We start from the raw sequence: 14140 nt of genomic DNA, 5'->3' as shown, positions 1-14140 counted from the left end.
GAAGTGCGTCTGTGGTGTGCCTGTACCCACGGGCACTGCGTGAACACATGTGAACACCTGCAGCACTCGAGTCTTTCAAAAGCAAAGCCGAGATTCTAAGGTAGAAGACAAAACCCAAGGAAAACATAAGGGGTGGCCAAGGATTGTTACAGCACTCAGTGGATGAGGGTGTTGATATTAACCACGGGGTGCCCAAGGCAGTCAGTGCAAGTGGTTAATACAGCAATGAGCTGAAATTCACAGTTACCCATTTACAGTTGGGAAGAGCACTCTCAAATCTGTACCTTGAGCCGTCAGTCAGTGTCCTGGCTGGGAACAGAGAACCAGAGCTGTCCTCCCAGCTGTAGCTGTATAATTTATCTGCTTATTGCAACATTAGTCAGAATTCTATTGTCTGGACCGAAGCTGCGTGGCCAGTGTGAGTGAAGTCACTTCTCTGTCAGTAACGTGAGTCAGTGCTTTGCCTCTTCTTTGTTGGCTGCCCCATCCCCTGTCCCTTCTGCTTCCTGGGCCGCTCCCTCTGTGGAACACTCCCAGCTGATGATTTCGCCACATTCAAACAAGCAAACTGCCCTAGAAATACACTTCCTGTGGGCAGAGCAAGTACAAATCATGGAATCACAGTGGTGTGCGCTGAGGGGATCTTAGGGATCACCCAGCTCCAACCCCTGCCACGGGCAGGGACCCCTTCCACTAGAGCAGCTTGCTCCAAGCCCCTGTGTCCAACCTGGCCTTGAACACTGCCAGGGATGGGGCAGCCACAGCTTCTCTGGGCACCCTGTGCCAGCGCCTCAGCACCCTCACAGGGAAGAGCTTCTGCCTTATATCTAATGCCATGGCACATGGTGTACCTATTGTGCATTCCAATCAAGAACAGAATCCCTTTCATTAGCGCGTAGGGGTAGTGTTGGTGGTACTAAACGTGACAAAGCCTCTACCCAGTAAAGAACTGCATCGTGGTAATAAACAGACCCTTTCTATAGTGCTCCCAGGCTTTACGTGCTCCGAAGAGGAGCAGCAGTCCATCAGAGCCTGTTCCATTGCAGCTCCTTCTCAGGCAGCAATGAGAACCTGAGCCTGCCTGGGCTCACCCAGGTCTGAACCTTTCACTGGCACATGGGCTTCCAGGTCCCGGGGAGTCCTGGCACTCCCTGAGCAGAAACAGTGGGATGGTGACACGGAGTCCTGGGTTCCAGAGCCTCAGGCTTGCAGGGTCTGCACCACTGCACAGCCCCTGCGCTTGTGGGGAGAAGAATCTCTGATATTATTGCCGTTATTTTATGTTCTGGTTTCCATTTGGCCTCCCAGCCAAAGCGCTCCCATGCAAGGAAGGCAGAGCCTCCCTGCTGTACCCGACGGGGCGAACTCGCCACACGCAGGGCACCGTCTGTCCCCACGCCAGGACACGGTGACACTGCTCTAAACTTACCCCGGCGTCGCACACAGGAGTTCTCAAGGGAGCTGTCAGAGCCACCTATGCCATCAGCACCGTGGCATGAGGGAGTGCACTCCGCAGGGCCCCAGTGCCCCACACCTGGCACAGGGAGCGTCCCCCTGCTCTCATGGGTGGCACAGGGCTGCGGTTTGGTTCCTTTCCTGTCCCCATGAACAACCTGCCCTTGGGGTTCGTACCCCTGAGTCCTGGCGCTGCTCAGCAGGGCCCCTTCCTCGGCGGCTGCCCCCAGGGGCTCAGCCACTGGCAGCTGCAGTGCCAAGTACACCTGCACAGGCTGCTGTGCACTCGAGGGAGCCGCAGAGCAGAGGAGCTGTTAATGGCCTGTTAAGGTGTTCAGAGGGGTCCTTACCCCGAAAAGCATCCGTCACTGGGTGGCAGTTGGGGATTTGAGTCCATTCACCATAGTGGAGGGATTTCTGCCCGAAAAGCATCAGTCACTGGGTGGCAGTTGGGGATTTGAGTCCATTCACCATAGTGGAGGGATTTCTGCCCGAAAAGCATCCGTCACCGGGTGGCAGTTGGGGATTTGAGTCCATTCACCATAGCGGAGGGATTTCTGCCCAAAAAGCATCAGTCACTGGGTGGCAGTTGGGGATTTGAGTCCTTTCACCATAGCGGAGGGATTTCTGCCCAAAAAGCATCCGTCACTGGGTGGCAGTTGGGGATTTGAGTCCATTCACCATAGCAGAGGGATTTCCAGCCCTTGAAGGTGACCATTTGTACCCCGGAGCACTCATAACCCACTGCATGGCAAAAGAAACGATGCTTTAAAATCTCTGGTTGCATTTCCATAAAGCAGCATATTGTCATGAGGGCTGATAAGAGCTTTACAGTTTCCATCAAGTTTGCTACAATTTTGGGAAACTTCTGAGTGAATGAACATGACTCTAAATGTGGTAAAAAGTACATTACACACCAATATGGAGCTGAGAGTATTCACAGATATATTTAGTACTGATAAGTTTAGTAATACATGTACTGACTGTTTACTGCTTTCAAAATCTGTTGAGCTTTAATACTTCCAGCTCTTTCATCAGCAGCAGCTTCTGTATTCCCACAAACCAACCTGTGCAACATCAGACATATGCACTGATTTCTGCTCTTTGTTATACACACTTACATGTCCATCCTCTGGGTTTTGCTTTGCTTAAATCCAAGGTTGAAGATCCACAAACCAAGCCAGCAAACCCAACAGGAGGAGCTACTCTCTGGGAGTCGTCTCCCAGCCTTCCCAGGAGATTATCCTGACTCACCAAGGGCAAATTCCAAAGAGTTTCTCCAGTCACACGTTCTGTTCTGATTGCCTGGAATTGTGAAAGCCTGCAGTGGTTCCTCTCCTCCCATTCAGTCTTCCCTTGACCTTGACAATGTTAAAGCACACTGACATTCCATGTGCTCTAATCAGTAGTGAGGTTTGTCCCTGCAGCAGATGTGTGGTAGGTGTGGTACAGTCTCCTCAGCCTCTCTGCAAGCTCGCTTCTACAGGAGACACAAATCCTGTGAAAACAAGATGCCGAAGTCACCCCCAAGTTTTGGAGCACCCATTTGTAACTGTGCTGATATGAGGAACTGTACTCTGAGCTAGCTCATCTCATGAGTAACACAGCTCCAGCCTTGCACCGGATGTCCCAGTCCAAGCCATGTCAGATAGCCTGGATTTCATCATGAGTGCTGTGTTCAATGTTGAATCATAACTGGCTTTAGAGCTACTCTTCAGATGCAACAGGAGCTGAACCCCTGCTTAGTGACCTTCGGTACTGCAGGGTCCCGGGAAGGGGTCCCTGTGCTGAGCTTCACCAGTACCAGAGCTCTTCCTCCCTCCCTAATGCTGTGTTCTCCCTCTGTCCCCACTCTCTCTGTTATCCCCTGCCATGGTTGGGCTGTGTCTGGCCCAAGGTATGTTCAGCACCATTGGATTTAATGGGTGCTGCAACGATGGAAACTGCCTTAGTCACTGTAGAATGGATTCAGAGGCAGATTTTCTGTATCACCATGTTGTGGAGGATGCTTCAAAAAATCCCTTTCCCTTCGATAACCAGCACAGAATTCCCTGTCCTTGGTGACCCTGGAACTCTCTATGCCTGCGTGCTGTTCTCAGCATGTTTGCAAGGGTCTGCAGCAAGTCAAGGCTGCCTCAGGGCTACAGCTTGTCCTGTCCTCCAGATGCTGCAACATTGGAAAGATTCCATAATAAATAATACCTAAGTGTGGAGGATTTCTGTTCTTATTTTGCTGTTTAGAGCAACAGAGAAAATAACACATTGCGCTCTTCATCTGAGTTTATTGGCCTTTTTTTGGCAAGCCTGTGCTTGAAACCTTCATAAGGCTTCAACGCTTCATGTCTGCGTTTCCGTCCTTTGTGTGCAGTGAGAATTCAGCTTCAGCTGACAGCAAAGATACTTTATTAATTCTGTACCAATCCAGTGTACTCGAGCCTGTTCAGCCCCCGGGTAACAACAGGATCCTTCTGTGATCAGTGAAAACCACAGAACCCCAGCCTGGTTTGTGCTGGAAGGGACCTCAAGGCTCCTCCAGCTCCAACCCCTGCCACGGGCAGGGACCCCTTCCACTAGAGCAGCTTGCTCCAAGCCCCTGTGTCCAACCTGGCCTTGAACACTGCCAGGGATGGGGCAGCCACAGCTTCTCTGGGCACCCTGTGCCAGCGCCTCAGCACCCTCTCAGGGAAGAGCTTCTGCCTAAGAGCTCATCTCAGTCTCCCCTCGGGCAGGTTAAAGCCATTCCCCTTGGCCTGCCCCTACAGACCCTTGTCCCAAGCCCCTCTCCAGCTTTCCTGCAGCCCCTTTAGGTGCTGGAGCTGTTTTAAGGTCACGTTATCTGATGAGCTCGTTATCAAAGTGAAGCGGATGAGATCTACCAAAAAGTCACCTTTCAGACACCAGGAACTGAGAGGTGCTCCCTGAGAATGCTGCCCTGCATAGCCCCTGAGGGACACAGGGCCAGCACTGGCTGCACTGTGCACGTGACCAGCAAAGGCAAGGTTAAAGGAAGAACTTTCTCTCCCTTCTTTCTCTCTCTGAGTTACATTTAAGAGGATTTGGCCGCTTTTCACATGGGTTTGGTCTTCACAGCGCTGAAGTCCAAAGTGGAAACGGCCGGCAAGGGCTGCACAGCTCTCGCTGCCCCATCCCTGGCAGTGCTCAAGGGCAGGTTGGACACAGGGGCTTGGAGCAAGCTGCTCCAGTGGAAGGGGTCCCTGCCCGTGGGAGCAGGGGTTGGGGCTGGAGGCGCTCTGAGGTCCGGCCGGGTCCATGGGGTCCTCCCGGTCCCGGTGCACGGCCCCCGCTACCGGCACCCGCACCCCCAACCCGCGCCGCGCTCCGGGCCACGTGACGAGGCCAGAGAAGGGGCGTGGCCTGTTTGCTCCGCCCCCTCTGACCCCGCCCACCCTCCGGGCCCGTTCATGCTTGCCGCGCGCCGCCAGGGGGCGCACTGCCGCCGCGCTTTAGCCCCGCCCCTCCCGCACACGCGCTCGCGGCCCCGCCCTGCGGCGCGGGGGCGGTGCCCTGACGTCACGCACGCACGGCGGCGGGGCCCTCCGTGAGGTCATCGCGCGGCGCGGCCCCGGCGGACCCCGCGGCGGGGGGGGAGCGGCGGCATGGCCGAGGTGCCGCGGGCGGGAGCGAGCGTGCCGGTGGTGGTGGAGCAGGTGGTGAACGACACCCTGGTGGTGACGCTGAGCCTCGGCGAGCGCCGCTTCACCGGCGTCCTCATCGACTGCGGCAAGAAGTACGCGCCGGGAGCGGGGGGCGGCGGGAGCGCGGCGGCACCGGGGCGGACCGGAGCGGAGCGGGGTCCCGTGCCTCGCCCTTTGTGCGCCCGGCCGGGAACAAAGCGCCCCGGGCTGAGCGGGGCCGGTGCGGCTGCCGGGGCTGTCCCGCTGCCGGCGGGGCCGGGGCGCTGCGAGCCTGGAGCCCGGCGTGGCCGCTGGGCCGGCGGGGACCGGGTGACCGTGTCCGTGCCCCCGCGGCCGCCCCGTCCCCTCGCTGCGGGCCCCCGCCAACCTTGTGCCGCGGCCGCCCCGCGCCCTTGGGAGGAGGCTGCGGCCCGGCCAGCGCTGGCCCCGCCGACTCCGGCGCCCTGAGCGGCCCCGCGGGTCCGTCCCGGGGTCCCTGCGGCCTGGTCACCGCGCTGGGGCTGGCACTGCCCGCCAGGTCACTGCGCCGGTGCCGTGGCCGCAGCTCCCGGGGGTCTGGGGGGGGTCTCTTGGCCCCGCTTCCCGTCCGGCAGCGACTGCAGTAGCCCCGGGCCGGTGCCATGGCCGGTGCCGAGGTCCCCCGGCAGGGCCCGTCCTTCAGAAGGACGGGGAGCACCCACACGTGAACGCTTCATCTCAGAACGCCCCGACCTCTAACGCACCTCGCTGGTAGGTGCAGCCGCCCCAGGACTGACACCGGACCGGGGGCACCGCGCTTGCCCGCGCTGGGGCTCAGAGCTCGGTTCCTGTCTGCTCGGGGGCCGCACTGCCGGGTCGGTGCTGATGGGGGTCCCTCCGACGTGGCTCTGTGCTTCCCTTCAGCAGCAGCGCGAAGCAAGGCTTCCCAGCCTCATTTACAGGGCTTGTGTAGCTTCACGTGCCTCCCCCGAAAACTGGAGCCAGATCCTCAGCAACGCTCAGGCAGCGAGCTCCGTTAGAGCCTCTAAACCCGGCCTGGCGTCCAGTTCCAGCCAACGCAGCGGCACGAGGCATCTCCTCGGCCGGTTCCAGCTGCTTCTGCCTTCCAGCATTCCGGTTGTCTTCCTCCCTGCTGCCAGCGCGCACTTCTCATACCTGATCTTTTTCCTCCCTAACCTTTCTCCATGATTTCTTTTTCCTTCTTTCTTCCCCCTGTGAATCCCAAGAATGACCCAATGGGTATTTCCTCCCAGGCTTTAAGATGCTTCTGGACCCCTGGATTACTGGTCTCTGCAGGGACAGGAGATGGCCCATGGCTGCCATGTCGGGACAGTGGGATTGTCTGAGGTTTGGTTCTTGTTCTGCTGTCATCCCATCAACCAGGGGACCTGCAGCTCAGCTGGAGGCTGCCTGGACCCACAGTGGGGATGCTGCAGCAGCATCCTGCCCGCAGACATGTAGTGGGTCAGGGTGGGCAGAACGAGGAGGTGTTGATGTGGTTTGGCTCAGGGGCAGGAGAGCTGCCCCATCGCCTCCCTCCTGCCCCAGTAACTGTGGTCTGTACTGGTCAGATTCCTCTGTGGCAGAGGTGAGCCCCAAGGTCACGCAGCATCACGATTGATGCTGCTCCCTCTTGTCACCTTAACGGCAGCCGACACCTTTGGGTGGTGTTCCACAGCCCATCGGTGCAGCAGCACTGCACAGGGACAGGAGAGCAGCCTCGACTCAGGTTGTCACCATGGAATGGGCTCCTCAGGGCTGTGTTTTAATCCTCTCTTCGACACATCCCGCTCTTCAGAGCCCCAGGAAGGGGGACAGCTCTGCTTCCACGAGCCTCTCGCAGCACTGGGGGAGCCTCTCGCCTCTCTGGGTGTTCTGCAGACCAACTGCTGGGGCCACATCCCTCCCGTGAGCCTGTGATGTGGTGGCCAAGACCTGGCTGCAGAGCTGTGGCCTCTGCTTGTGGCTGTCAACAGGTAGCGTTGTGTGTGAGGTGAGGTCTGGCTGCTGGGAGCATAGTGAGTCTGGGTGAGCATGAGGAGCAGGCTGAAAGCTACCTTCTCCCCTTCTGCAGCCCTGCATTTGGAATGTGCAGGGAAGAAGGAATCTCATCCCATGAACAGCAGGACACAGGAGTCTGTCTGCTCGTGGTTGTTGTGTAAAGGTCGAGCTGTGTCCCAAAGGCAGTAGGAATTTGTCAGCTTGGTGCTGAACCTTGAAGGCCCCCAAACTAGTTCAGAACAGAGGTTTGGCAGAGACGTTTTCCCTACTCCTCCCTGTTGTCCTGCTGATAGAGCTGTGACCCTCGATGGCCTGTGCCCTATGTGGAGGTTGCCATGTGCTCTGCCTGTACCTGCCAAGCAGCAGTCAATGCCATGTGATAGTGCTGTCCCACTGGAGAGCTGGGGCTGTGTGGGACTGACAGGAGAGGAGCAACCAGAGCGTGTTGTTTTACCAGTCCAAAAAGAGGAGAGAGCCCTTAAAGAGAGGGCAGTGGGGGCCTGTATGGTGTCTCTCTGTCTTTATTCTGTGTTTTAAGCTGGTTTTATCATTAATGCAGGCTCAGGGCAGAGTGGCTGAAAGCTGCCTGGTGGGAGAGGACCTGGGGTGTTGGTTGGCTGTACATGAGCTGCTTGTGCCCTGGCAGCCAGGTAACCACCACCAGCATCCTGGCCTGTATCAGCACCAGTGCAGCAGCAGGGCCAGGGCAGGGATTGTGCCCCTGCACTGGCACTGGTGAGGCTGCACCTCAAATCCTGTGTTCAGTTCTGGGCCCCTCACTGCAAGAGAGACATTGAGGGGCTGGAGCAGGGCCTGGAGCCCAAGTGTGATGGGGAAGGGCTGAGGGACCTGGGGGGTTCAGTCTGGAGAAGAGAAGGCTCAGGGGGGACCTGATGGCTCCCTACAAGTGCCTGACAGGAGGAGGGAGCCAGGAGGGGCTGGGCTCTGCTCCCAAGGAACAAGGGATGGGACAAGAGGAAACGGCCTCGAGCTGCACCAGGGCAGGTTTAGATGGAGCTGAGGAACAATTCCTGCCCCAGAGGGTGCTCAGGCATTGGAACAGGCTGCCCAGGGCAGGGCTGCAGGCACCGTCCCTGCAAGTGTTCACACCCCATGGAGATGAGGCCCCAGTGCCATGGGTTGGGGGTGGCCTGGGCAGTGCTGGGGTAAGGGTTGGAGTGGATGAGCTTGGAGGGCTTTTCCAGCCTGGGTGATGCTGTGATTCTGTAGCCCTGCTCCTGCTGCCTGCAGCCCTCTCCTGTTCCTCCAGAGCTGCACAGCACTCCTGCTCACCAGGAGATTTAAATGCATTTTGACCACAGTTACAGCGTTTTTGGTAACAAGATGTGGCAGTTTTGTTGCAACTTAAATTAGCTATTTTTAGCTATTTTTTATACGAGTACAAATCCAAGGATGGTTTCTTCTGCTCTAGACAGAGCTTAGGCTCAGGTAACTTTGTCCATTTGGCTATGGCTGCTCCAGAAAGGGGTGTACAAAGAGGATGAAATCTCATCCCACAGTATTTCCTGCTCCTCATCGTATCTGTACATGCAGCAGTGCCTCTGATCCACCAGCTCAAGCACCTTCATCTTAGCTAGATGGGTTTAGATCTGCACAATCAATAGTGACAGTAAGTGGAAGAAACACGTGAACTGCATCCAGATGTGTGCAGAAACATCTGGGGGGTGTAGGGAGGCTGGTGAAGCCGATGTGCTGCTCCTGGAGGTGGTGTGGAGCTGGTGCTTCTCCCTGTGCTGCTCCTGGAGGTGGTGGGTGTCAGCTGAAGTGTTTCATGCTCCGCAGGGGGTGGGAAGGCTCCAGAGCTCAATCCTTTTACCGGGAGCTGTGCCCGCAGGGGTGGGCAGCTGCTGCTCAGGAGGGTTTTAGTGCTGCATCCCCACCAGGAGCAGGTAGTGAGGAGGCGCAGAGGAACCAAAAGCAGCCGTGGGTGATGGTGCTTGTTCACAGGGTGCTGTGAGTGCTGCAGGGACAAGAGGAGAGGTATCTGTTGGTGACTTCCCTGGAGCTGTTCTTCCCCCTGCGCCTGAGAACAGGGCCAGGGTGCACCCGGGCTGGTGGGGAGGCAGGAGAGAGGGCAGAACTCCTCTTACCTCTGTGCAGAAGTGGCTTGGTAGGTAGGCAGGCAGGCTCGAAATGGAATGGTTGCTCAGCAGAACTGCTTTTCTAGCCTTTGGAGGCCCTTCCAGTAGGAAGGGAAAGAACTAGAGACTCCCGGGCAGCAAGTGTCCATCGCCCATGTGCACCCATCAACATCCCAGCACAGCAGGTAACCCGTGGCCATGTGCAGAGTGCTGGGGCACCCGTGTGGCACCTGGCACAGGTTCCTGGTGTGCTGGCTGGAGCAGGAGCTGCAGGGGTGTAGCTTACCCTGCCTGCCCTGGCTGTGCCTGTAGGAGCGCCCAGTTCAGGCAGCGTGGCTGCAGTGGTTCTGGGTGCTGCTGGGGTCCTGAGGCAGCGAGGAGGGAGCTGTGAGCTCCTGCTGTGGGGGTCGCAAGCCACAGAGGGCAGGGTTTGGCTGCATGGTCAGCACACCCGGCTGCATGTCCCACCATCCCAGCACCCTGTGCCATGGCAATCTCCTGATGGATGCTGCGGTGGGATGCAGGATGTAGGGCTGGGCCACCAGTGTGAGCAGTCCTGCTGCTCCAACGTGATGAGCAGGATTTGTGGAGACCCTTGTCCCTGCTTAGCCATGGTCCTCCAGGACAGAGCCACTGCCTGCTCCTGAGGAAGCTGCTGCTGCCGAAAATGAATCCTGGTGTGGCCAAATCCATAAAGTGACCAGAATTCATATCCAGAGCTTCGGAAATGACACCACTTTCAGTTGTTTTATGAATGATGCTGACATCTCTGGCTGTACAAACTGTGCTTGCTTCATTGATTGTCATTTGAAAGACACCTACACTCTCGGTTGTCTCTGTTTAAAAAACCCTCTGGGAACAAAAGAGTTTTGTTCCAAATTCTGTGGTTTCAGCAGTTTAATCCTCTCCACTCAAACTTGGAGCTTCCCAGTTCAACTGACCTGGCACCTGAGCAGCAGGTCCTGCGCTCTTGCTCTCTGAGTGATGGCGCAGGGCTTTGCAGAGCACAGGTAACTGTGCTGGGTCTTATTTCAGAGAAGGGCCATGACTTGGTACCAGCATCAGGCTCATTGCTGCTTGCTTGGTTTGTGCACATCTATTTTTAAACTTGGTGGGTGTCTTCATGGAGATCAGGTGAGAGAGATGCAGTCTGTGTTCGACTGAGAAAAGGAGGGTGAAGCTGGTGATCAGAGCCACAGTGAGTGGGATCCATGATCCCCGTTCTCCTGTGATCTGCTTAAAAAGCCCTGCTCTGTTTTGTGTCTGGTCTCGCATGCATGCTGCTGGGGTGGAGGCACTTCCTTGCTTGTGCCTGGCCAGGTTGGACACGGGCTTGGAGCAAGCTGCTCTAGTGGAAGGTGTCCCTGCCTGTGGCAGGGGTTGGAGCTGGAGGAGCTGTAAGGTCCCTTCCAACACAAACCTCAGGCTGGGATGCTGTGATTTTTAGGGTCCTTCCCACCAGAAAGCAGCGCAGCCTGAGGCAGAGCTGGGTGCTGGTGTGGAGGGAGGAGGCTCCTCTCCATCCTCTTCCTCTCCATCAGCAAACCTGCAGCAGTGACTTGTGCCCCTCTTGCTGAGGGGATGTGTGAGTGAGGGGGAGCCTTCAGCACCCTTCTGCTTCAATGGCTGCCAGAGTCCTCTCTGCAACAGCCCCAAGAAACCCCTCCCTTGCTGGAGGAAAGGCCCTTCCTAAGGGTTGGAAAGAAAACGATGTCCTGTGAGGAGGGCAATGGGAATGAAGTATCCGAAATGGAAACGCGTGTTCGGTCCGTGCCTGTTCTCCATCTCTGTGGCTTCTTGGTGGCTCACCCGTACAGTGGTTTTTGTTACTAAAAATGCTGAGGCACCTCCCTGGCCGTGTGCTCTGTGCAGAGCTCTCTGGGCAGCCAAGCGCTGCTGTCCTGAGTCAGTGTTTCAGGGCAAATATTTGTCCAAGTGCTGTGTGAGCACAGTGTCTCTGGTGTCGGGCCAAGGGCGTAAATTCTGGTGCAGCACCCCAGAGACACGAGTCACAGCTGTGAGTTTCAAAGGGTTTGCTGTCGGCAATGTCTGTGCAAGGCGCTGTATCCAGGCCTGGCCAGGCTCTGATGAGCCTTGGTGTTGAATAGTAGCACCTCATCCTTAGTCCTGCTGTTCTGAGCCAGCAGCGTGTATCCCTTATGTTAACAAATGAGGTGCTGTGTGGCGAGGCCAGGGCAGAGCAGCAGCGCTGTGGACTGCTGAGCCTGTGGCTCCAAAGTGCAGGTTACCCACCCGAGCTGAGATGTTCAGGTTTCAAATGAGAAGCTGGAAAATCAGGGAAGGCAGTTCCATAGCTCCCGGAAGGTTTGCATGATCAGCATCACAGCGCTCCTCCTGCTTCACCAGCCCGCTGACAAAGTAGACGTCTTAGAGCAGAACTTTGTGCAGGGTGCTCATGGAAGCAGAGATTTTGATCTCCACACTTCGGGCTGGAGAGTAGAACCCTTTCCTCAATTTGAAATGCTGTGACTTTATCAGTGGCAGAATCTGCTGCCTTGTCTTAGAAGTGAAGGGAAATAGCAGGGACAGGCCAAGGGGAATGGCTTTAACCTGCCCGAGGGGAGACTGAGATGAGCTCTTAGGCAGAAGCTCTTCCCTGTGAGGGTGCTGAGGCGCTGGCACAGGGTGCCCAGAGAAGCTGTGGCTGCCCCATCCCTGGCAGTGTTCAAGGCCAGGTTGGACACAGGGGCTTGGAGCAAGCTGCCCGTGGCAGGGGTTGGAGCTGGAGGAGCTTTAAGGTCTCTTCCAACCCCATCCAGGCTGGGGTTCTATGAAGCGTGTGTTCTCAGTATGCTGCAGCTGTGGGAGGGTTATCGGTTGGTTTGACAGCAGCATGTTTGCTGTGTGCAGTGTTCCCAGAGAAACACCTTTCAAACATCTGACTCCGTGTCTCTTTCCCTCCCTGTCCTTCTCACCCATTCCAGGTCTGGCTTGTTCTGCCTCCCATCCTCTTTCCCCAAGCCCGAGGACCCTCCTGCGGACGCCTGTGCTAACGGGGTCGCTGCTGGAGCCGCGGTTGCGGGGGTGCCGGAGCCGCTGCCTGCTGCAGAGAAGCCGCCCCCAGGAGCCGGTGATGAGCAAGTGCCGCCGCTGCTGCCCCCCCCCAGCCTCCCGCCGTACCCCCCGTACTTCGAGGGCGCCCCGTTCCCGCGGCCGCTGTGGCTGCGGCACACGTACCACCAGTGGGTCCCGCAGCCGCCGCCGCGCACCATCAAGAGGACGAGGCGGCGGCTGTCGCGGAACAGGGACCCGGGCAGGCTCATCATGAGCACCATCAGGCTGCGGCCGCGGCAGGTCCTGTGCGAGAAGTGCAAGAACACCTTGAACCCGGAGGACGCCAGCGCCAGCAGGCAGACCGTCAAAACCAGGAGGAAGCTGAGCATCCAGGACAAGGAGCAGAAGAAGCACGGCGACGCTGACTACATGGAGAAAAGGAACAAAAGGGAGAAGAGAGAGGATGACAAGTTCTCTGGGGAGCTAGTGCATCGAACACCCGTCATCAAAATATCCTACAGCACTCCACAGGGGAAGGGCGAGGTTGTCAAAATCCCTTCCCGGGTGCACGGCTCAGTGAAACCCTTTTGTGCAGAGCGGACGGTGCAGAACGGAGGGGAGGACCAAGAGGAGACCAGGGACTCCGAACGGTGTCGAGAAACCAAGTGTTTCCTGGACAAGTCAGCAGGCAGCCAGCTTGCTTCCATTCCAAAGCTGAAGCTCACACGGCCAGTGCATTCCAGCGCGGATGTCCCACCCCCGAAGATCCGGCTCAAGCCCCATCGCATCAATGACGGTCAGAGTGTTTCAATCTACAAGGCAGAGCTTATTGATGAAATCAATGTCCTTCAGAACAGCGGGGAGTCCAACCCCGGCGCCTTCTACAATGACGAGTCCACAGACAGAAGTTTAGCTGAGGTGTCTTCAGGGAGTTCAGGTGAAGATGAGGACTTTAAAAGGTTTCCCCAAGGTAAAGATGGACACGATAACTTGGCTTTCCTTATGAATTATCGTAAAAGAAAAGCAGACTCTTCTAGCTTATCAGTGTGTAGTAATGACAGTCTGGACGAGTCCAAGTCTTCCAGTTCTGAGGTAACATCGCCGGAGATGTGTGACTTTCTGCCTGGGGATGATGCATCCGTCTCCTCATCTTCAAAAGATGAGCGTAAAATTGTGCCGCCGCTGACGGTCCGGCTGCACACCCAGAGCGTGTCCAGGTGCGTCACAGAGGACGGAAGAACTGTTTCCGTGGGGGATATAGTTTGGGGTAAGATTCATGGGTTTCCGTGGTGGCCAGCGCGTGTTCTTGACATAAACCTCAGCCAGAAGGAGAACGGGGAGCCCTCGTGGCGAGAAGCTAAAGTGTCCTGGTTTGGTTCTCCAACGACTTCGTTCTTGTCTGTCTCAAAACTCTCTCCTTTCTCGGAGTTTTTCAAACTGAGGTTTAACCGCAAGAAGAAAGGGATGTATCGGAAAGCTATCACAGAGGCTGCCAAGGCAGTGGAGCATCTGACTCCAGAAATCAGAGATCTCTTAACACAGTTTGAGACATAACTTTGCCTCCAGTATCAGGTGAGTGCTTCGGAGCTAATGCTCCCCATGGAAAACCTCCTCGTGTGTTTTAATCTGCATTGCACTGTTTGTTTGCATTCACTTTTCCGTAAATCCTGAGGTTGGCAGTTATTAAATGCCTGGCTGTTGGTTGGTGCTGGTGATTGCAGAGGGGGTAAGAAGCTTTAATTCAAAACCTGTGGGGGGACCGTGGGAGTTGGAACCCAGAGGGTGCAGAAAGAAGTGGACACGCGAGGAAGCAAGCATCAAAGAGCTAATAGAGCCGTAGTGATGTATCAGTGCCATTTACAGGTGGATGTAGCAAGTATTGAGGGTGTTTTGTATGGGTCAGAACTAATCATGTGTGCCTGGAGGGCAAAG

The 14140-nt window shown here is 56.6% G+C and overlaps 2 protein-coding genes across 6 annotated transcripts in view; one reads left to right on the top strand and one right to left on the bottom strand.

The window, feature by feature from the left end:
* Positions 1–12497, bottom strand: part of BNIP3 (BCL2 interacting protein 3) — a 234144-nt gene extending 221647 nt beyond the window's left edge. Inside the window, exon 1 of one of the 2 annotated variants that reach the window (XM_062635169.1) lies at positions 12492–12497. The gene's annotated coding sequence lies outside the window, so the exon portion shown is untranslated. Of the gene's footprint in view, positions 1–5512; positions 5517–12491 lie in introns of those variants that run through there. The other variant, XM_062635167.1, reaches the window with a different exon arrangement.
* PWWP2B (PWWP domain containing 2B) overlaps positions 5021–14140 on the top strand; it is a 45633-nt gene continuing 36513 nt past the window's right edge. For all 4 annotated transcript variants that reach the window (XM_062635154.1, XM_062635156.1, XM_062635153.1 and 1 more), the window contains exons 1-2: positions 5021–5203; positions 12139–13780. In XM_062635154.1, coding sequence (XP_062491138.1) covers positions 5073–5203; positions 12139–13762 — 1755 coding nt within the window. In that variant the 5' untranslated portion in view covers positions 5021–5072 and the 3' untranslated portion in view covers positions 13763–13780. The remainder of the gene's footprint in view (positions 5204–12138; positions 13781–14140) is intronic.

This window comes from Pezoporus occidentalis, unplaced genomic scaffold, assembly GCF_034315485.1.
Source record: "Pezoporus occidentalis ecotype Australia unplaced genomic scaffold, CSIRO_AGI_Poc_V1 ctg45, whole genome shotgun sequence".
NCBI classification, from domain to species: Eukaryota; Metazoa; Chordata; class Aves; order Psittaciformes; family Psittacidae; genus Pezoporus; species Pezoporus occidentalis.
Note: the sequence above shows the minus strand (reverse complement) of the source record. Positions and strands in the feature narration are given on the sequence as shown.